At 26.8% G+C, this 23,961-nt stretch overlaps 3 protein-coding genes across 5 annotated transcripts in view; 2 read left to right on the forward strand and 1 right to left on the reverse strand.

Moving 5' to 3' along the window:
• The window catches only part of LOC126902472 (heterogeneous nuclear ribonucleoprotein K), a 96,290-nt gene that overhangs the window by 33,892 nt on the left and 38,437 nt on the right, over positions 1-23,961 (reverse strand). The gene's annotated exons all lie outside the window — the stretch shown is intronic.
• LOC126902399 (pickpocket protein 28-like) lies at positions 1,429-8,026 on the forward strand. Of its 2 annotated transcripts, XM_050679641.1 has the most exons (11): positions 1,429-1,547; positions 1,782-1,902; positions 2,728-2,934; positions 3,002-3,173; positions 3,257-3,399; positions 3,977-4,106; positions 4,178-4,342; positions 4,393-4,561; positions 7,158-7,299; positions 7,624-7,727; positions 7,787-8,026. In XM_050679641.1, exons 1-11 carry the CDS (start codon positions 1,496-1,498, stop codon positions 7,930-7,932), a joined length of 1,551 nt encoding a protein of 516 aa, XP_050535598.1. In that variant the 5' UTR covers positions 1,429-1,495; the 3' UTR covers positions 7,933-8,026. The 2 variants fall into 2 exon arrangements, with proteins under 2 accessions (XP_050535598.1, XP_050535606.1); XM_050679649.1 differs by lacking the exons at positions 1,429-1,547; positions 1,782-1,902 and adding an exon at positions 2,435-2,516.
• Positions 9,714-18,027, forward strand: LOC126902413 (leucine-rich repeat neuronal protein 1-like). The gene is made up of 5 exons (XM_050679661.1): positions 9,714-10,883; positions 16,426-16,655; positions 16,708-17,082; positions 17,138-17,313; positions 17,459-18,027. Exons 1-5 carry the CDS (start codon positions 10,490-10,492, stop codon positions 17,817-17,819), a joined length of 1,536 nt encoding a protein of 511 aa, XP_050535618.1. The 5' UTR covers positions 9,714-10,489; the 3' UTR covers positions 17,820-18,027.

A 23,961-nucleotide genomic window follows, 5' to 3' on the forward strand; every position in this document is an offset into this window, starting at 1 on the left:
CAACATCTTATTTTAAAGGCTAATGGCTGCCCACACATCCTCCTATGTTAATTTATTATATATTTTTTACTTTCATAGACAATCTTTAATTATTTTCTTGAGATCCAAGGTCCGTCATCAATATTTTTAGACTATTTTGTAATTCTAAACGATTAAATTTATTTAAGCAATGTCAATAGATAGAATTTGAATCTACTATAAGTTTATCAATATATGTTGTATTACAAATTACATTAAAATTTTAATTTTAATTAAAATTCCATAAAAATTCTCATTTCTCACTAATTTAATTTTTTTTTTTATTATTCTTCTCTAAGCAGGAGACTAAGTGTCCTAGTAGTATAGAACACGGCAAAAAAAGTCAATGAAAACTCGATCTAATTTTTTTTTTACCTAGTCTAATATAAAAAGTTTATTTCACCTATGCGCATACTATTACGTTAAACGAAAGTTCATTGTTGGTTACCGTTGTGAAAAATTAATGTGAATTTTTCAAGTTCAATGAAATCTTTTGTAAATTTACTAAAAAATTTCAGCTTAATTCAAATAAAATTAATTTCTAACCTTAAGTTATCGAGTTTCTCAAAAATGTTTTACTGATTTAATATGCAGAGGAAACAGTGTGGTCGACTACGTAACAAAACAGTGCTTGATGAGCACAGTGCACATGGGTTCAAGTCTCGATCAAGGGCAGCTCTGTTTTTGGAGTGAGAGATCAGTTCCGTAATTGGAGTCGTCATTCCTCTTTCTGGTGACGGACTGAGCACCCATCCTGGAATATCCATGATAATGAAACTTCCTCTTAGGGATAGGCCGTAAAAGCGAAAAACAAAACAACACAGTGGGGTCGCAGCATAGTGGCGACGCGGAATAGTTAGAACAAGTATGAATGATATTTGATGTATATATCACTATCATAAAAAACGATTAGACGGAAAATTTCACATTAATTTGTATACTTGTAATTCTATATATTTCACAATGTTTATGTTTTAAAATTTCACTCAAATATTAAATGTTTATTAAATTATTTTTTTAATTGAGTTAAAATAAGTTTTCTTTTCATGTAATGGACAGACATAAAAAAAGCCGCATCATAAAACCAATACCTTTTTACCTTCACATCGAATATAAAAATACAATCATGACAAATTTTTGTTTTTTAATAATATTACTGTATTTTTAACCAATATGCATTATTTACATTAGATAAACGAACTAATAGTACTATTTAAATATTAAAGATAACTATTTTGCTGATTGTGTTTACATATCTAAATACGCATCATTTACTGTATTCTATCCTAAATAATCAAACTTTATTAAAAAATGTAGCTCATATGAATAATGAAGGTGAAAAATGTTTTCAGTAATCACAAATGATAATTTAGACTTGGCAGTCTTAAAGTATACTTCATTGTTCTACAATATATCGAGAAAATTATTCTTATGTTTATATTAAACTTATGAATATCTTATTATATTTTTGTATCTAATGTATCCGACAAGATATGATGTATGGCCTAGGTATAGAACACACCGCATAGGTAATTAATAAAAAAATAATAACTCATTTCTAATAAGATACCTAGTAAGTTTATCTTAAAAATATGATTATTTTCATCGTAGGAATTTTTATCCCATTTTACTGAGTTAATTACTTTTTTATTTCGGAGACCTAATCCTTATTAATAGTATATATAAAGATTTTAGAAATACAATAAATCTTAATTCTATAAATTAAGCGCGCATAACATAATCGCTTCAATTTTCATTGGCAGCAAAGAATAAGAATTGGATTAAAAATAGCGTTTTTAAAACACACATAAAACAATACTGCAAAGAAACATCAATTCACGGGCTCTCTTATACAGTACAAGATGGATACAGTAAATTGGAACGGTAAACAATTATTTAATTTTTACTATGAAGACTTCATAAATACATATTGCTATTAAGTGATTAAACAATGACAAAATTTCCTTTTAATTGTTACTGTAAATATATGAGTTTATTTTCCAAAAGCTGATTTATCAATTTTTTTTAAGGGACAATACAAAAAAATAATAATACAGTGAGGTTGAGGCATAGGTGGAACAAGTAGAGGTGATATCTAACAGTGATTAAAATCACTATTATAAAAAACGTGTCTATGAGAATTTGTAAATAATGTTTAATTGTTAAAAGGAATTGCTGGATTCTAAAAGCTACATCAACTCCTATTTCCTTAATTATATTCTGATACAAGTTTTAAGTATATTACATGAATAAATAGAAATTAAATTTAGTATGAAATTAATATACAATGTGATATTGTAATTTTTACGTGTAACGTGACAAAAGTATCTGGTTGTTTTTTTTTGTCTATTTGTATATATATATATTTGTGTTGAGCCGAATGCGGACTGCGACGGCATTTGTTGGTAAAATTATNAAAAATGATGACTTTATCAGCTTTCAGAAAAATGACGCGTAAAAAACAATTTCTCCTTGCTCAAAAACAGAAAATCCAATTAGTAAGCACCCTAAATTATTTATTTGAAAAGCGCCTATTTCTAAATATGAAACTGTAAATTTCTATTTATTTATTTTTTTAAATGATAAATTTAATTGTAAATTAATAGCCAAAGTAGATGTAATACTATTTTAAGTATTCATTTAATTTTGTGCTCTTAAAAAACATAATATAATTTATTTATCTTATGTTATACTATTAATTTTTCTCAGAATGTTCTGGACTATTGTAACAATAATTTCGATAGGAGTAGCAGTTTTTTTAGCATACCTAATACTTCATCGTTTTAGTGTAAGCCCCACTATAACGACTATGGAAACTTCCAATTATCCAACGTGGAAAATACCGTTTCCTGCTGTAACTTTGTGCAATTCGAACAAAGTTAGAAAAAGTGTAGTCTTGGCTATATCTGAAAAACTGTAAGAGATATAACGTATTCCAACATTGAATTAATATAAAAATATCATAATAAAAACATTATTATAGATCAAAATTATATAAAATTGATCCAGTGAATACCGAAAATTATTTCAAAAAAATTATTGCTCTCATAACTAGAGATGATATTGAGTTTTTGGAGATAGACAGACTTGTTGAACAGAGCGTGTTAAGCCAAATTAACAAAACCGATGCTACTATTGAAGACATTATGTACATGGTATTGTTTAAAATATTATTTTAATGAGTATTCAAATTTTCAAATGTATATTAAAAATTGTACGCATATAATAAATTATATAGGTTTCACAACCTTGCACCGAATTATTAGTTCAATGCAAGTGGAACGGTAAAAAAACTAACTGTAGCGAAATGTTTCATCCGTCAAAGGCTGTTGATGGACACTGTTGTTCTTTTAATTACTTTGTTAATTTACGAAATTTAACGTAAGTTATGCATATTTGAATTACAAGGGAATTTCTTTTATATTTTATAGAGGATTATTTTAGTCTTTTTATCATAAAAATTCCCTAAAATAAATAAGGAGTCCTTATTTATTTAACAGTATACATACTGTACAACATGGTTTGACAGGCTTCTGACCAGTTGTATAGAGCGTACTATACATAATGTTGGATAATATTTGATAAAATCTAAGATATAAGACAAGGAAAGCTTTATACAACCAAACGTAAAATTCCGTCTATTTGAACCAGAGCTTCCTTTAATAACAGTTGATGATTACACGAATTTTCCTTATTCAGCGGGTAAAATGATGACTCCTTATTTCTTCTTGATTAGGCTAGAATTAAAAAATGAATTAATCAAATTACCTATCTAATACAATATGATTGTTATATTATGCTGTAGTAGAATTACATAGAATTCTCGTTTTTTACTATTAAATTTTTCTGCATTAAGAAATTAACATGTTTACTACATCTGAGCTTTAATTAATCTGACAAATCATAAGTACACATGTTATTATTTCTATGTTTCATTTTATTGTAATGTATTTATTAGGAGTTATACCGATAATATTTTGAATACAGAATATATTGGTGGTACAGGAAGAGATGATGGCTTAACAGTTATTATGAATACTAATTCTAGTGATTATTTCGCTGCCATATACTCATATTATGGAATTAAAGTTTGTGTACCAAATTGAAATTGTTTTTTTAAGTATCTAAGGAGATAATTCATACTTATATTTTGAAATAGGTAATAATACACGAAGCAGATATTTTTCCAGAAACCTCAACGTTAGACGCAATAGCTCAACCTGGAAATATTTTAAAAATGGCAATAAATCCTTATTATGTAAAAAGCGAGGAAAATGTAAAATCTTTAAAGTTATCACAGAGACTTTGCTTGTTCCCTGATGAGGTACATTGTCATATTATAGTAGATCTACATTCAAAGTATTATATTTTTAGGCTAAACTATTAACGTTGAACTTGTATGATTATCAACAATGTATTAATGAATGCCGCGTTCGAATAATTTATAACTACTGCAAATGCATACCATTTTTCTATCCATTAAGTCTGAATTCGTCTATTCTATGTAATCTCACCCATGCTGAGTGCATGAATAAAAATTCAGGTGAATATGTTATATTCAATAATAATATAAAATATAGAATTATACATATTTAGTATATGTAAATATTTTACATTACGTTATTTTTAATAATTTGTACAGTTTGAACTACGTTAAAAACACATTTCTTATTATTTGTCTCTAATATAAAAAATTAAAATATTTTTGAAATTTTAATTAACCTGTTTTGAGACCTTTCCTTATAAAAAAGTACGTGGTGGGTACAATTTGTACTGGTGTTTGTGCATTCCACTCGTGCTACTTACCATCTCTAACTATTAACTTGTAACTCAATAAGTATTTATCCTAAAGTTGTTATGGACCCATAAACATTTATTTTTATAATAAGCCTTAAAAATGGATTTTTGAAATTTCAAAAAATAATACAAATTTATTAACAAAACATATGAAAAATGAAATAGTATCAAAATCTGATGATAATGACGTCACTGATAGTATATAAAGAGAGTTTTGTTCGGTCAGAGGGTCAGTATCTCATTGCCATTGACGATATAAATATATTTTCCAAAATACGCTTATCTGCTGATTTATTTTTAAGTGATCTTGTAGGGTTGAGTTATATTTTTATTTTTAATTAAGTAGCCAAAATAAACAATTTAGATTTAACTTAATAAATTATTTTTTAATATTTAGTTGTTAGTAAAAAATAATGTGTTGATTCTTTATTTATTGATTTATATTACATTGTTATTTATGCAATTATGTATTATAGCTATTTTTTTACATCTGTTCGTAGCAATTTATAAAATATATCCAAAACACAGCAAAATTTAACCCGTATTTTACCTTAATAACAGCGTGAAAAGTGTTGTGAGTAACCTCTGACTATGGCCTTCCGGGCAAAACTATATTTTTATTTAGTTAGGTCACTTTTAAACCTTATGATTGATTTAATTCACACCATTATATCTAAATTAAGAGGGGTATTACAGTATATTATTAATAAAGGGTTTATTCAGCCCAAGTCATAGTTTCATCATTATATTTACTTATATGACAATATAAAGTCTAATTAAAGATATGGAAAGTCCAAATTAAGCAAACGGTTGTCAAAGTTAGACAATGTTGTTCATTTTTAAGTTTCATAATAGTATTTAAAACTTATGAAAATTCATATCAAGGTTATTAGGTAGTCAGGGATTGACGGCGAGTCATGAAAAGATTACTGGAAATCATGTGAAAAAAAAAATGCATACAGATTAGATATTGTGACACAAGGCTTCGTTGAAACAAACCTTACTATTAGGCCTCCGCGCACTTGGAATTTAGATTTCGATATATTTCTATTTAGGTTTATAACGTGTGTGGCCAAGGGAAATAAAATACCGTATCAGCGCAACTAGGTGAATTATAGTAACACAAATCAACCGGTAGAGTGTCAAAATATTGCTCATATATATAGATATCATATCACGTTTATAACTGGGAATGCTTTATTAAAATAACTCAAAAAATTTTAAGTGGTACAAAATAAGTAACTCACGCTATATTTATACACAAATTTATTTAATTTACAGAATTTTAAGATACTAATAAAATAGGTTGTATTTTAGTTAACTTTAAAAACCAAAACCAGCACAGTGGGGACGTGGGACAGTTGGGTCAAGTATAATGATATCTGACAGTGATTAAAATCACTATCATAAAAAACGCTTCGATGCAAATTCGTAGATAGTGTTTAATTTTAAAAAATTGGTAGATTATTCTTATAATTTTATTAACTCTGATGTCCGTTTTCACCATAAAAACAAACTAAAGTCTGAAATTTTTCTTTTTCCATAATAAAGTATATTACATAAACTTTAATTTAAGATATGTATAAAAGTGTCAGTATTTCCGGAACACTTTCAAAAGTTAAGTTGAAAAAGTTGTCATTCTGAATCCCCCCTGTGGGCAGGTAAAGGGTCAGATTTATAAAAAAATATATCAAATGATAGATAAATATCTCATGTATCTATATAAAAAAAAAATTATCGAAGAACGAGGGAAATTTTTTTCAATTTTTAAGGGTAATACCCTTGACTAGATACGATTTGTGATCTTTGACGTATCGTTAAAAGAAATCGGTCTAGTGAGAGCTGAGAATAAGTGGTAACAGAAACAAAAAAATAAACACATCATAGTATAATTAATACCTTCTCAGCTTTACATCGAAGCTATATATATATATATATACATATTACATTTATTTTTCTTTATATAAATAGTAGTAACTTGATGATATCAATAAATAGATAAATTAATCCAAGTCTGTATTTCTATTATGTATCTAAGTGAAGCAGAATGAACTATCCCCTATTATTTCCATAATGGGCTACAAGTTTTGGTATCATATTATATTGTTTAAATAATTATTAACTTTTACTAATTACATTACAAATTTGTTTATTACTTTCAGTGGCGCAACCAGAAAATAATATCAAAGTGAGGGGTTGTATTACCTTTTTTTTTGATTACCAAAATAGTTTTACTCGGCATTGTCATTAAAAAATATTGAATAAATAAAAAAAAACAACTCTTATCTTCCCTCCCTAACACCCTGTTTAAGTCGTTGATAATTCTGTAATTTTATTTTCAGCTGTTTTTAGTAATTTGCTACCAGATAATGTTAGTGAAAACTCAGAAACTCTGTGTACTGATTGTTTACCAGATTGTTCGCAAGTAAGTTATACAAAGACGAGCACAGTTACAAAACTAAACAAGGATCATTTTACAATCAGGTATTCTATATTAATGCAAATGCATTTGAAAGTAACTATTTTATTATATTCAAATATAGCAAGATCAAAAAATTTGTGCATATGATATTATTGTCCATTTTCAATTATTATTTATTTATAAATACAAAAATATATTGAATTTTTTACCGAAGTACATGTTATGCAACTAAAACGACTCGTACGAAAATAAATGTTTGAGCGATAGTCTAGAAAATTACGACATTAAAACCCTTCACTGACCCTATGGTTACGCAATTATTATATATCTTGTTTATACCACTAATCTTTCAATGCGATATTTTATAACACTTAACATTTTTTTAGCTCTGATTTAAATAGTAATCACAGTAAACTAAGAGTTCTTTATCAAGATATATTATGTATCAAGTATAGAAGAGAAGCTATGGTAACATGGGATACAATTGTTGGTAAGAATGAAAAAACATTTATTTTAGCGAATATTAACAAATGAATAAACATATTTCAGCATCATTAGGGGGAATATTTGGTCTATGTCTTGGAGGCAGCGTTTTAAGTATTGTGGAATTAATATTTTATTTTACAATAAGATTGTTTAGAAGAATACATGATAACAAAAGGAAAAAACAAAAAACTATTCCTAAATATTACTAGAAATAATTTAATACATTTATTTCGTCAAATATTTAGTATAATGTCTAAAATTGCTTTTGAAAAAAATTGTTGTAAACATTATTATTTCAAGATATACACAATAATAATCCTATTATATGTCTTTAAAATGATGAGTTGTGTTTATTAGATATATACATTTATTTTAATATTAATACTTAATACTTCATTGTTATACATACATAGATTTTATAGAACATCAACTTTATAAAATATAATAAAAAAAACTAGGTGATAAAATCAGGTACCAATAAAAAAATAATCAAGTAAATATCTCCTTTCATGTTTTATATTCTGATCTATATTTGATGATTGTCGATAGTGCCCATGTCAGTACGTACTTTAAATAGTAATTACCAAAAACCGGTTTATAACTATAAATTTTAAAACAAAGTTTTTATCTATGATGAAAAAGAATTATACATTATTTTTACAAAGCTATAACGTGTTTTATTCATGATGCATATTATTTTTCTCTAACAAATTTGATAACTTCTTAAAAAATATATCTTTTGATTACTTATTTATTTCACTATTAATTACAATAGTTAAGGAAAAAATATAAAACTATTTCAAAAAATTATTTTTTATTTAAAACCTTTGGAACATTAAACAGCAGGTTCTTAAAGCTAATCCTACCACTACATAATAATGATCTCTCAGTATCTTAGTGTTAACTACTGGCGTATTCGAGGAGGAGTATTGGGGATAGAATATCCCTCGATGAAAATAAATATACGGTAAAAATATAGTTCAGAGGGATTTAAAAAAAATTCTTATTCATATCTCTCCTCAAAGACAAAACTAAGAACGCCGCTGTGCTGATATTTTTCCAGCAGAAATCATTAGTTTTAAATTTAGTTGATTATCTTTGAGAATGTGAAGCTTAATTTGAACTCGTTTAAAAAACATATACTTGTTTCTTTGTTCACTTTAATTAACATTCCCTAAATATAAGTTACAATTGTTTTTCAGTTAAAAACAAAGTATCAATTTTAGTTAATACCAATACCTTTTATTTCTTCTAATAGACCAATATTGTGACAACAGATGAATATAATAAAACATTTTTTATCGTATTGAATTTAAGTAATGTGTAATAGTAGGTATGGCATACAATTACATTCAACTTAGACTACATTTGACCTTGAACCATTAGCAGCATTGGTTTGTGAAAGAGTAGCTACTTCACTTATTTTGCAATAGCAATTCAAAATATATATTATGATACTTATATGTTTTGTGTATAAGTAGGTAATATTAACCTAAGACATATCAATACTTAACAAGAAAGTAAAAAAGTTAATAAACTAAGTAAATATATTTATTATCATACACGATAACGTTATTACCAGAACGTTCATTAATATTAATATTACATTAATTTATTAACAATATTCATCAAATTGTTCATGATAACGTTATCATGAACAATTCATTATTGTTTATGTGAGAAATAAACAAAGAAAATCTCTGCAACTGATTGTATTTATTTACAGTTGATTTCAATGATGATATTAATACATGCTTTGGTAATTCATTATTATGATACAGAATATTTTATTCAGGTTTACATAGCATAAACTGTACTAAGTTCTTATTAAAAATATTTAAATAAAATACGCATCAGATTCCGTACCAATTAAAAAATCTGCTATTACGATATGCATGCAGTGATCAACTTTGTCCTTGAGGCTCATTCAAGGCAACCAACACCATCGCAAGAACTTGGCATAGTAAAAAATTCGAAAATCAGTTAACTGTTCTGTGTTTCAGAATCCAGACGTTCGTTTATTTAATTTGTTTCATAAAAATATCTTTAAAACCCATATTTTAGGTGATTAATTCAATGCATTTTCAGAAAACAATAAATAATTAGTTAAAAGTCGTTCTTCCAAAGTTTGTGCGTATTCTACTAAAAAACTTTTTATAATTTTTATTTTAATAAAATAATTTTGTTTGAAATTCGAGAACAAAATTCAGCAACATTTTATACACCTTTCGAGGTAACTACTGCCAAAATCAAGAAATGTGACCTATGGACGAATTCTGATCAATTATCAAGTGATGTTAAACGATGTCAATTGGAGAGAGCAAATTAGTTTACAATCAAATCGGTTCTATAATTGTTTATTATTATTAAAAATGCTATCTTCATAACAATGATTTGCATAAAATTACAGTAGTCACAATTAAGAATCTTGACTACACTATCTAATCTGGCTCGCACTTCTCAAAGGTGCGTGATAAACAACTTGACTCAGTTCATAGAAATGTACGGCACACGGAAAGATATTCAAATATTATGTATTGAAACGTGCACGCCCGCACACAGTTATAATTCGGTATCAAATCCGTATGGTACATATTATCGAAATTATTATTTATGTAAAAAAATACAAATATATTCAACAACTTTGAGTGCATAAAGATAATTTGCGATCGGAGGAACTAAGGGTGTTGATCACCCTAACAATTGTAATTAATTTTTATTTTAACTTAGTTTTCTGTTGTATATTTAACAAACTTATCTAAAACAATGACACGATTTATCATCTTGTGCTTTTATGTATTACTATTATTTTTTTCTAAATGCTCTGCTTTGTATAAAGTCAAATGTTATGAACAATACAATGGTAAAGATCCGTCGGGTATCATGCTAGACTGTGCGAATATTAGAAACCATCATCCAAATGACATTGAAATGAGGGTAAGGTATCATGCACATTTTAGCACCGGAGGTCTAAAATCATATCAAATAGTAGAAATCGACATGACCAACAACAACCTAGAGCATATTTTTAAATTACCACTCATGGATTCACTTAAAAAATTATCATTCAAATATAATAACATATCGTCAATAAACCATCAAGCATTCAGTGATTTACCAGCGCTTGAAGAACTGGATCTCAGTTTCAATTCCTTAACTAGTAAGTTACTATTTTTCTTCGCAAAACAAAGATTAAATTATTTAGTTATTTCAACAAATACAATAATACTTTTAAAGCATTCATAACAGTTTTTAATTTATATATTGGCCAGTGACGTATCCAGAGGCTAAAATTAAGTTCAGTACTTATTTAAATTTTAGGTAAAAAAACAAAAACATATTTTTGTTATTAGCACTAAAATTGCTCTAATCTACGATCCCTCTCCTATAATCCACATAAAAATAAATAATGCCTTACGTATATGTCAAAAGATTTATTTATTTATAAATTTATATGTATAATTTTATATGGAGAACTTATAGCTGTATACTATTTGATAAGCATGACTGATATAATTAGTAAATTAGTTCTCGCTTTTAATTCACAATCTTTTTTTTTTTTCCATTTTAGTACCAATTTCAAAATAGATTCGACATGAGTATTAGCTAAAGTAAATAAAATATAACATGAAAAAACTAACTATTAACATCACATTCACCATGGTTTTTTTAATATTTAATTTTTGTAAAAACAAAATTTTAATTAAAATTTTTCTTTATACAAAATTTAAACTTTGTAGATCTTAGTACCATTTGGGCTTTAAGCTTCGTAAAAAATCACCAGAAATAACATTTGTTAAAAGATCTTTTATTATGAAATAGTAGTGATTAACTAAAAGCTAAAAAATCTTTTATAAATGAATCCACAATTTTAGTAAAAATTTAGCTAAAAAAAAAAAAAAGATCATTATTCATTTTTTTTTATGTTATAATATAATACTTAGGTACCATATAAGTATACAATAATTCATTATAATACCATTCATTACATTTTTTGCTACTAAATAATTAATTTTGAACAAAAAACTTTTTGCACATAAATAAAATTTGAGCTTATGTTAATTAAAAAATCACTCTATGATTGTTTACACAACGCAAGGAATAACACTCAGCGTGTTAAAAATAAGTTATTAATCAACAAGAAGCATAAATTTAAGTGTCATCAAACGAAACTGTTTTATTGAACATTGCTCTTTAAGTGAAGTTATAAACTGTCTGTTTTTAGCATTTCGTTGTTATGAATTTAATAGAAGATTGTTGTCCTAAAATATATTTAATGTCTCGAAAGAATGATTAGATTACATTATAATAAACAACAGTTGTTTCCGATGTGTTAACGCGCTTACATGATTTTTATTTATCACTAATAAAACGTAAATTTATAAAATTACGTGTACGCAAATTTTGAAAATATAAATTTCATACTAAATAAATTGTATGATTCAATCTTTGAAAAATCATATTTATTTATAAAATAATCAAAATTAAATTATTTTTTTTAATTGAAAGAATAATAAAAGTCAAATTTTCTCTTTATTATCTTAGAAATCATTCTTTATTTTATTTTAATACTATTCATCAACAATAGAAATTCTTCTTATTAATAATTCTTTGTACCCTTATATTATTAGTTTATTATTATTAGTTCTCTTACGTCGTATAACTTTCTCTTTTATTCTTTAAATATTTATTCTGGTAAAAGTTAAATTTAGTGAAATTTATGCTAAAATTGAACAATTGAGTCATCCATTACGGAGGACGTATGTCTATTTATTTTATAAAAAGATAGTTTTGTAATTTAGCTTTTACTGAACGAATTAGTTTATAACTAGATTGGAAATACAAAATCAAAAAATATTTCTATTTGGACTTACGTTATTCGAATAATTTTGTTGATATTTTCTAAAGTTAAAAATGTATAAATATTGCTTGATTAATAGTTAAGTGATAAAGTACGAAATTAAATATTTTAAAATGCAATAAGATTTTACTTTTATATTAATTTACTTTTTATGGTTTTTTTAATTAAAAATACAGAAAGTAACTATATTCTAAGTAAATTTTTATTTTCTCGGTTATTTCATTTGTACAATAGCCATTATTGAATACACGATATTTACAAGGGTATCCAGAAGAATCAAAATGGTTGACAAGTAGAACGAGAGCAATATAATTTAGTTAACTTCAGAATATGAGATTCAATTAAGCGTCGCTAATTTACGAAAGATCCCTCCTTGTAAACAACCTATAAGACTACATTATCAAACTTAGGAAATACATTATATATATGTATAACTTGTTCACATGCACCTAAGGTACCGGCCTAAATTTCTCGTCAGTGGTTCCTATTGAATTTAATTCATTTAGATTGTTCAATTTTAAGTTAATTTGCAATTTATAATGTTATTCATTTAGTATTCCACTAGTTATTCGTATACTTCGATTCAGTACAAATTACTATTTATATGTATAAACAAAGCAAGATTAAGCTACTGAGATCTCGGAAAAGTCCCTGATGAACCGGCTATCGTATCATATCTCATGTATTTAGATGACTTAGTATTCTGTTCTTGATAAAAGAACTTTTATGACTTTTGATAAATTAAAAATTTTTGTCGAGTTTTTTTTTTAAATACAATTTATACGTTCTTAGACTACATTTAAATCATATTTTTTTATTATTTGTTTTTAACAATAATACATTTTTTTTTAATTTCAAAATAGACAGTTTTTATCGCTTTTATTTTAAAAAGAACTTTAAAAGGAATTCAGTTTATTTAATTTATTAAATAAATAATTTATTTATTGTTTAATTTATTGAGTTAAAAAAATTTTAATACATCGAGCGGGTATGTATTAAAATGCTTGTCGCTCAAAAATTACTCGTTCTAAAATTTTTATCGATCCAATAATCGTTTTTGTAAGAAAAATACTAATAACTGGTTTTTTTTTAAATATATTATTATACAATAGAATAAGGGAAAAAATGCATATCTGAAAAATTACTTAGCATTTTCCGATTTTCAACATTTATTTTTCAACGAAAATACTCGGTCATGAGACTCCGGGAAAATTTTTACCACTGGCTTGCTCGCGTTTTAAAATTTTGACCATTTTTGAGATAAACGCTCACTGACATCAGCGTTTTACGCGATTTAAGGTTTGAAATTTTCACCAGATACGCCAAAAGACATTTCTAAGATATCATAAAATAATGAATTCGTTCTGTTCATTTGTTACAGTTATACAAGCTTTTTTTTTCTTACGCTCGCACGGCACGAAATTCTTGCGACACTTTTATGATATGAAAACAATTTTTATTCGATTTTCAATTTTACCACAGCGATTTACACGTGTTGAGGAAGCGCCAAAAATCCGAAAAAACTCTGGCCGCTACGAGTGTTTTAAATTCATCAAATTTCAACGAAAAATAACGTTTTTTTTGTATGCCAATGAAACATGTACACATCTTATTATATAATAAAACAAGGGAAAAAACGCTTTTTCGCGGAAATTACTTAGTGTGTTCCGTTTTTCAAAATTCTTTTTTTTCAAGTTCACGCGCATGTTTAGAATGAGGTTATCGTGTAATTTGTGCACGTATATATATTTTGACACTAAATTTGTAGGAAATGGATTTTTAAGTCAATTTTTTTAAAATTCATATTGATTACAAGCTGTAGCTATCATTTATGAATTAATTCTGTTTGATTAATAACTATATTTTTGTTTTGATATTATGTCAGTTTTTTTATATTTAGTTTATTTAATATACAGATATTTACTGTCAATTTCTTTTAAAAATGTTCATAAAACAAATTTTGTTATTATATTTAATCAAGTTTATTGTTATATATATATGGTATTCAGTAAGTAAGGAAACGGGTTTCTATTGTTCTCATTGTTCGTAACAATTGGCCTGTTTCCTTACTTACTGAATGCTCTGTATATTTTATTTGACTTTAATTTTATAATCAGCTTACTGTTCAAACGTACTATTTCACTTTGAACAATTTTATTATCTTATTTGTCTCATATATTATGTATAAGTCTATCAGTTTATTGTAAGAATTGGGATCCATCTATGACCAATTATGGTGTCAAATCGCAGTAACCAATATTCTTATCAAAATTAACTTTTTTACATAGTTCTAGAAATAATAACCCGCCGATTTTTTTGTGTAATTATTCTATAATATTTATACAATTATTATAATTAATTATTGTATATACCAGGAGCGTATTTAATGGGGATATGAACAATTACTCTCCTTGAACTAGCACTATCAATATTTTTTTAGGCTACTTCTAATGACTCTAATTAACTATTTTAAAGTCATCAAAGTAAAGGATCAAAGTAATGATCAAAAGATCATTACTTTGATTTTTTTCAAAAAAATTTCTATAGCATGTTTATCAAAGTAAAAAAATTAAATACCTTCCTAAAATGATTTTTGAATACTGCTCGATTGAATAAATTATTTTTAAAAAAATTGCAATAAAATATTAATCGTTTCAAGAGTTTTAAGAATTACCAGTTAATCTTATATTTAAGCGTGTTTTTTATTATCAAATCAGTTTAAAAAAACAGTGATTTCACTAGTTTAGCGGAAAACACACAATTTCCTACCGATTTATGTACTTTTTTGTGCAAGATAAGACTTATAATTTTTACACTTATTATTTTAAATAAATAAAATATATATGTAGATATAGCTAAATAGCACATTAAAAATCAATGACACTTACAGTAAATAATTTTTGCTATCTATTCTGTTACCAGTGCTACATTTAAGAGGTCAGGGTGCCAATTAAATATTGGAGCTCCCTAGAAATATCAATGGAAAATTAAACACGTGTATAAAATATAAATCAAATATCAAATCGTATTCAGTTAATGGCTTATAAACCTTTTTTTTATAATTATATAAATAATTAGTTATACAGTTGTCATACGAAAAACCTAAATACACCATCGTATGTATTGTTAAAAAGTATTAAAGAGTGTTCAGTAACTAAGGAAACAAGCCAATTGTTACAAACAATGCGAACAATGGAAACCCGTTTCCTTACTTACTGGACACTATATATAACCGTATCATTTTATTATTCAGTTACTTAAAAATAAAATAATACTGAAAAAAAAAATATATATAAAAGTATTTGTTATGCCTTTTCGAGATATTCCTGTATTTTATTGTATTAACAACAATTTTTTTTTATAATTACTCAAAATGCACAAAGTTAATATTTTTTAGATCCTCATAAAATTATCTATTTGTTGATTAAAATCTCATAATTATATGAGGAAAATTAAAAAATAAAAATGTTATATTTTTTTATCACCATTTTACTGTGTAATTATCGTGTTATTACTAATTAGTAACTATCTCAAAAACGTAATGCGATAGAACAAATCTGAAGTCAGTTTCAGAATCAGCGCCAAGTAAAGGATAGAGTTCATTATTTTCATAATTTATATTTTTACGTGTTAAAAATATGATTTTGGATGAAGAAATGAAATTGTTTTCATGTAACTGTATTCCAGAGAAAAATCCTGAGCACGTCATCAAATAAATGTCTTTGTTCCAAATAAATCATTTAAAGTTATTTTATTTTTAAAATTGCATATTTTCTTGCTTTAAAATTTCTTATAGTATTTGAGTTAAAAATTATTGTTGAAAATATAATTCTTTTTTAAGGTGAACAGTTAAAATCAACGATATTTAGAAAAGTGACAACTAGTAATACTGATGAACAAAATCCATTGGCACTCAAAGTATTGAAACTTGGTCATAACAATATTCATTCACTTCAACCCAATTGTTTTGAAAACTTCATTAATCTAGAAACGCTCGAATTAAATAATAATCCATTTTTATTCATCGATCAAAATACGGAAATTTCATTAAACCTTTTACATAATTTAAAAGTTAGTATTTTAATTAAAATAAAATCAATTCAAAAATAATTTATTTTTTTAGACTTTACATTTAGCCAATGTTGGACTCTCTAAATTTCCGGAAGATTCATTTACTCAGACAAATATTGAGGTTTTATATTTAAATGGTAACGACTTCACGACAGTACCAAAAGGAATAGTAGCAATGCCACTAGCTTTTTTAAACTTGAATGCAAATCCTATAAGTGATCTAAACAGCGGTTCATTTATTGGTTTGGATAAGCTTCAACAGTTAATCATCAGTAGTATGCCTTTTTTAACAAATATCGAAAGTGGCACCTTTGCACCTTTGCCCAAACTTATAACTCTGCAAATGTCTTACAATCCAAAGTTAAATTTTATTCACTATGACGCATTTAGAAATGCATCTATGAAACACAAATGGTCTTTGAGACAGGTAAAATTGATTTTCGATAGCTTAATTAATTAATTGAAATTATTTATGATTTTAGCTGTTTTTAAATAATAACGCACTGAGTTACATTGATTCAAAATTGTGTCCATGGCCAAAATTAGACACTTTTGATGCTAAAAGCAATCCATGGATATGTGACTGTAATTTGTCTTGGATGGCAAATTATATTAATAAAACATTTAAAGAAGTTCCAGAAAATTTTTTATACTATCGGTAAATATACATTTTCATTAGTAAATATATATATATATATATATAACTTGTACTCGTATAATACATTTTTAAAATTATTGAATCAAACTTTTATCATTTGAATTCAAAGTAACGGATTTTCTAGATTATTATTATTAAATTACAGTTGTAATGAACCTGAAAATTTAATTGGTATACTGGTGTCGCAGCTGAATGAACACATCAACTGTAGCGCAATGTTCACTGTCACAGTCGACCATAGTCATGAACCCGTTACTCGACTTCGACAATTTATTATTGTGGTAGGACTAGTCATCGGCATATTTGTGTTTGGTACATTAATCAACATGAGCTGTCGAAAATTTAAAAAGATACTCAAGCCTAGAATCAACTCACCTGTCGGTTTCAGCAGCGGTGTTAAGTACCGACCGGCTGATTTTGAAGAAAACAGCGACTTCAACGAAGACATTTTTACTAGGAAAATGCCTTCGAAGATTTATGGACGTCCTATAGTTATTAATAAATAAAATATAAATTCGTTTTAACTTTTAATTAATGATTGAGTTTAGTAAAATCTGTAACTACTATTAATTACCACGAATAATTGTAACGATTAATTTTATTTATAATTCTTACGAGTTCAATGTTGAACAAATTGCTTTTTATTTTATATGCTTTAATTTGCGGTTTTCATAATTACCATGTATATATCTTAATTAATGGAAAGTATCATCTTATAAAAAATATAGGATGATAGATACTATTAAAATGTTTTACATTGTCTAAAACGGTTATTATCTGTATACTCAAAAAGGCTCTCAGTTTACACATTCTTTGTACTCTTAAAAGTCTTTAGAGTCCTGTCATAGACTCGTTCCAACTAAACGTAGATGTATTTCATCCGTTTTCATGTAATATCTAGTGGGCTTTTGACATAATGAGTTCGTCTCATGGTGTACACACTCATATATGTAATAAGGGCAGAACGTCAAGGGGTGTGTTTTTTTAAACTCATTGTTGACGAGAACCGGAAGCCCTTGATGCTGGTTATTGTTGTGTCCTATGAGCCAAAACGCCTTTGTATTCATAAAATGGTTGTTAACCTTGTTACCGAACGTGTATTCGTTTTGTTCTGAAAAGGAAGTAGGGTGAAAAATGTTTTGTCTTGAAAATACTTGTCGTCATATATACTTAATGAAAAGGCCATATAGGTTATATGTAAAGTGTGACATTTTAGATATTTAAAAATAATTATTTTTAATAAAAATATAAAATATCAATCAAACGTTAAAAGTTTAATTTTATTGAAACAAAATTATTTCAACAAAATATTATTGGGAAACGTCGACTTATAATTTAGTTCGTCACAACATTATAAAAAAAAAAAAACATAAATAGATATTATTGGATAAATATCAGTCTATCTGTGCATTTAAAAATCTGTCATGCCGCCCATGATTCTATTCTAATTAACCATAATTGTTTGAGTATTATTTATGTATAAAAATACCAAGATCACAATAGGTCACCACATCCAACTCTGATGATTGTGTAATAATACAATGTATTAGACTTAAAATTACCAAGTGATATTTAATATTCATAACAGCAAGTCACTGTAATAAGGCTCTAAATGCACTGTAAAAGCAGATTGCACGGAATTGCTTGGAGTTCATGCTGATGATACGTACCTCACACCACGTCCTGTCGAAGGGAAGTGTTTCGGGTCGAAAAACATTCGTATAACCTTTTGCCCCTTTAGTATTCCCGGAGCTTAGCAATTGCGGCAACCGCCACATAGACAATGGGCTAAATGAAGAGCGTAGACGTGCCACAAAACGTCCGACCCTCCCGGCCAGAAGCGCTACTTTACTTGGTGTTTTATTCGACAAACCATATTGTGTGTGTACATATATATTTATATATTCTGAGTGTGCAATGTATAGACTCTAACTACCGTTCAAAAAGAAAACCGGACGAAATGATTCGATTTGTCCAAGTCTTTTTCCTTCTCCGCCCATGTTCTCTTTTTATTCCATTATGCATGTATTCATTGTACACATTTTAAATTTGTGTAAAACGTGCTTTTTATTATAGCGTATTAATGCTTTCATTATAGACCGTTGGGATGAGGACTATGACATGCGTCGTGGACACGATAACCCGATTAAACATTTCCTATACATATTACACGTTTATGAGCGCACGTATCCATCCCGTAGGTCCGCACTGCATAAAACGAATCAAAACACAGGCACCCTTTTATTATTAAAATAGAATTAAAAACGGGGGAAAATGTATCCCGTCAAGTCAATATGTTTTACAACAGGATTCTTTTTGAACTCTCAATGTAATAACGGCTCCCGCATAGTCACCAGAAATATCTTCGTCGCAGTGCATTTTCTTTCTTGTACTACCCGTTTATTGTATTATAATATTACATTCCTGTCGAACAATGTTTCAATTTTGGTTCATATTAACATAATCAAGTTATTGTTGATATTTCATTGTAGATAGTCTTTATTAGAGACTTCCATATTTTATAGGAAATGAAGAATCATGAATTGTAAATTGTTTGCTAAAAGTACTATTAAACAAATATATGAATTAATCGATGTTATACTATTATTTAACTGCATTTAACATATATCTAGTAACTACCTGTATATTCTAAATTCGAAAATCAAAATTTTTAAATGAACGAAACGATTAAAAAATCTGATATGATATATTAAAGTTTTTGTGGATTTCTCATTTTCAAAACCATACATTATTACATTATTTTAAAATAAATACCGCTTTTAACAATTTTAAAAAAAGAGTGCTCAAGAAGATCCTGATGTCGTGTTAGCAATAAAAATATTAGTAATTGGCATAGTGCACATTGACGGCTAATTAAGCGGCATTAAAACTCTGACATTCTCGTATTACTGGGGTTTTGAGCCGCTTCTGTGGACGTTGACGGCAACCCGACCGGCATAGAGACACGCGCCGTTTATCCAGCGGCTTTTTCTCCAGGGACTTGCAAACGGATTTAATGGCCTACTATTATTTGTCAGAAAACACGGACTTGACGACTCTAATGTCTATCCAACAAGCGACAGTCCCTACATTGTTTACCACTGCAGTCAAATGATAGTGATGATTAAAGAACAATAACGACTTAAGCTCGGAAGAAAATAATTATGAAAATATTCAATGTGAACACGACTTGATTTTTGTACTTGCTGTCAACACTTAACTTGGATCATTGAGTAAACATTTTCTTTAATTTCCCTGAATACCCCAAAGTTTCCAAGTTTTTATGACTTACACTTTAAGGGAATGTATCTATATATAATGTATTACCAAGAAGACCGGGCATTTAAAATAAAGGGTACATGTAAAAAACGGAAATAATCTATTTCTGTACATTTATAGGAAAACAAAAATTTATAAATTCCTATCATTTTAATGGTAAAAATAAACACTGAAATAATGAAAACATTTTTCATTTAAAAGATTTCATTACTTGATACTATTGCTAATGGGTTATTCAATCAAACCATAAAATCAAAATCGAAAACATAGACTAATATCATTTCTCTCTTGTACCCTTTAAATGATAACTATATAACTATTAATTAAATCTGATTGAAAAATTATGACAGTAAAAAAAAGTAAAATAAAAATTTTCTCAATTTAAGAACNCTCTTGTACCCTTTAAATGACAACTATATAACTATTAATTAAATCTGATTGAAAAATTATGACAGTAAAAAAAAGTAAAATAAAAATTTTCTCAATTTAAGAACTCACCAACATCCATATACAGAGTGATTTATTTATCATAACCCACTTATTGCTTACAAAAGTAATTCTTGGAATTACTATTATTTAATTACTTAGTTGTGTACATTACTCGATTTATCTTTTATTATGCACATTTTAGTTATTATTTATACCTTAAAAGGGTGCCAACTGTATAACACACATTTAACTAGTTAGATAGCTAATATTATTGTATAATAGAAAATGACTGGTCGACTTTTTTTATCATTTTTTTCAGATGTTATGAGTAATTTTATAATTGAGTGATAGTATAAGATTGGTTAGAAAATACTTAATAATAAAAGTAGTCATACCCATGTCCGAAATACTAGGTCAAAAATTGTTATGAAATTCATTTGAAGTTGAGACAGTCATTTTTTTAATTAGATCATTTTAATCATACAATAGTATAAAATATTTGCATATATATGTTGTCATTAAAAAAAAATATATATTTGTTACTTTTATAAGGTATACTAAGCCTAAAAATCACTAAATACTTGATAAATCGAATAATACAATTTATAATGTAATATAATATATGATGTAACTAAAAAATGTGTAGAATTGTTATTATTTTTATCCTTAATTACCATACAATTTATGGTGAAAATTATCTAATGACAATAAGTACTGTACAATTAAAACTGTCATTTAACTGACGTTGTTGATATCAACTCATCTTGTAAGATTGACAATTAATAAGTAAAATTTAATTACCTTTATTGTGTATGAAGTCCTGATTTGAAGCAACCAAGACATAGTTCCCGGTACTCTAGCAATATACTTTTCTTATGTCCATCCTTTATTATACTTAATAAACTAATACTATTATTACTAATCCAGCAGTACTCTTGAATACACCGTAAAAAATAATAATAATTATCATATAGTTATCATTACAAAAACTATTCTCTGGCAATTAGTCTCGATTAATACAATTTGCGTACAATAATAACGTCAAGGTATTCACATCAACTTCTGCTGAGAGACTACCCAATTGTATCAAAATTTAATAAATAAATCGATTATAAGAAGGGAGATGTGCGAAATTCTATTTGAACGGGTGAAAAAATCATTGTGGTTGGGGTAATTCAATTTAGTCGCGTGTGTTATTATTGTTACACGACCAAAGAGCGTATGTAATATAATGAAGTTGCTAGTCTCGTGTAAACGGTATTATTATGGGGAGCTTTTAGCAGAATATCGAAATTCACGCGGATAAACTCAGTTTAGTTCAGCCTTTAAATTGCCAATCACTGTCCCATTATATTGAGAACCCAACGACAATCCCTAGAGACGGCAATCGGCTTTGTGACCATGTACACATGAACTTATTGGTGGTCCTCTTTAAAGTTATATTCTCTGAATGGAAAACCTCCCTGTTTGTAGTATTATATGTTAACTGTAAATATTGTACCAACTTTTCTAACCATAAAATCAGTAGCTTGTTTACATTCGGCAAACAATTTATTAACATGACCATATCTATTCACAAACCAATACTAAAATAATTAACAAATATAGCGATGTAAAATTCTCATGAATTTGTTTTAGTTACCAATAATTTTCGAATGATAGATAATGATTTTTTTAGGTATGTATAATGCTTATTTTTATCAAAATATTAATTTATGAAATTGTTTATTTTAAATCAGATTTCACTCTAAAAACTTAAATTTCCTTGGGAAAACCGGCGTCACACAGTGGGACCAAACGCTGATATAGCCGGCCAAATAATAATAAACTGTTTTATAATAATTTTTGGTTCCCTGGAAAAATTTCAATATTCTCAATATTTTTTTATTTTTATGGCTTCAAAATATTTTTGTTTTTGCATTTATAAGATTTCATGTTTATGTATTTTTATAGCTTCTTTCTATTTCAGTAACATTATAAAACATTATCAATGACTGGTTATTAAAAAAAAACATAAGACTACAAAAAATTCACTTTAGACTTTTATTGTTCTAAGGGTTATAGTTTTGGAGAATGAATTCTTCCTTATAATGAAAAATATTACAATGTTACTGTACATTGCAACAACAAACTGAATCTTTTCAAAACTCTCTACACATTATTATTGTAAACTTTTCAATGATGAGCGATAGCAAACATTAAGTTTATAAGCTAAAAATGACAAAATTACATAATATTCGATGATTGAGGTGACGCACAGTGGGACCACCAAACGCTGATATAGCCGGCCAAAAGTACCATTTTTAAATCAACTAATAAAAATTTTTTTTTTAGCAAATTTTTTTTATTATATCCTTATAAGGTCATGTACAAAAATTCAAGGCCAAAAGTTGATATAGTAATGGTTGGGTGCTATTTAAATATCATAACACTGTATTTTTTTGTTTTTTTTCTAGGATTTTTATTATTTCTTCAATCATTTTTTCCTGCTTAATTAAAAACCTTAATTTTTTTTTTTTAATTTAAAATGTTTAAAAAGTCATCGGCTTTCAAATTTACTAAGAAAAAATTTTTATTTCTTTTTTTTTTTAATTTTAATAATTTTTTACACACAAAAAAATGCAAATACTTATTTTACATTGTTTTTTAAAGAGTTTAACTCAAAATTACGCAATATTACGATTACACCAATACATGCATGTTGTAGAAGAACTCTTAAGCTACAATTACAAAAAAAAAAATTTTGCGTCAGATTGCATTTGAGCCCTGCACATAGAATTTCCCTATAATAAACGTGTATTTTTGTAAAAATTGTAATTTTAATAATTTCATTGGTTTTATCAGTTCGATCAACTTTATCAGCTTAAAAGTTGTAAAAATTAGATGTAATTAAAACTAATGATTCGTTAAAATTAAGTTTAAATAAAGTTTTTAATAATA

This window comes from Daktulosphaira vitifoliae, unplaced genomic scaffold (assembly GCF_025091365.1).
Source record: "Daktulosphaira vitifoliae isolate Bord-2020 unplaced genomic scaffold, ASM2509136v1 Scaffold_1, whole genome shotgun sequence".
In the NCBI taxonomy this organism is placed as follows: Eukaryota; Metazoa; Arthropoda; class Insecta; order Hemiptera; family Phylloxeridae; genus Daktulosphaira; species Daktulosphaira vitifoliae.

Bases quoted from the DNA above. Each gene is read 5' to 3' on its own strand.
- LOC126902413 (XM_050679661.1), top strand. From the start codon at position 10,490: ATGACACGATTTATCATCTTGTGCTTTTATGTATTACTATTATTTTTT. The intron at 10,884-16,425 runs GTAAGTTACTAT...TTCTTTTTTAAG, and splicing joins CAGTTTCAATTCCTTAACTA to GTGAACAGTTAAAATCAACG. The intron at 17,314-17,458 runs GTAAATATACAT...ATTAAATTACAG, and splicing joins GAAAATTTTTTATACTATCG to TTGTAATGAACCTGAAAATT.
- LOC126902399 (XM_050679641.1), top strand. From the start codon at position 1,496: ATGTATCCGACAAGATATGATGTATGGCCTAGGTATAGAACACACCGC. The intron at 4,343-4,392 runs GTACATTGTCAT...TTATATTTTTAG, and splicing joins TTTGCTTGTTCCCTGATGAG to GCTAAACTATTAACGTTGAA. The intron at 4,562-7,157 runs GTGAATATGTTA...TTTTATTTTCAG, and splicing joins GTGCATGAATAAAAATTCAG to CTGTTTTTAGTAATTTGCTA.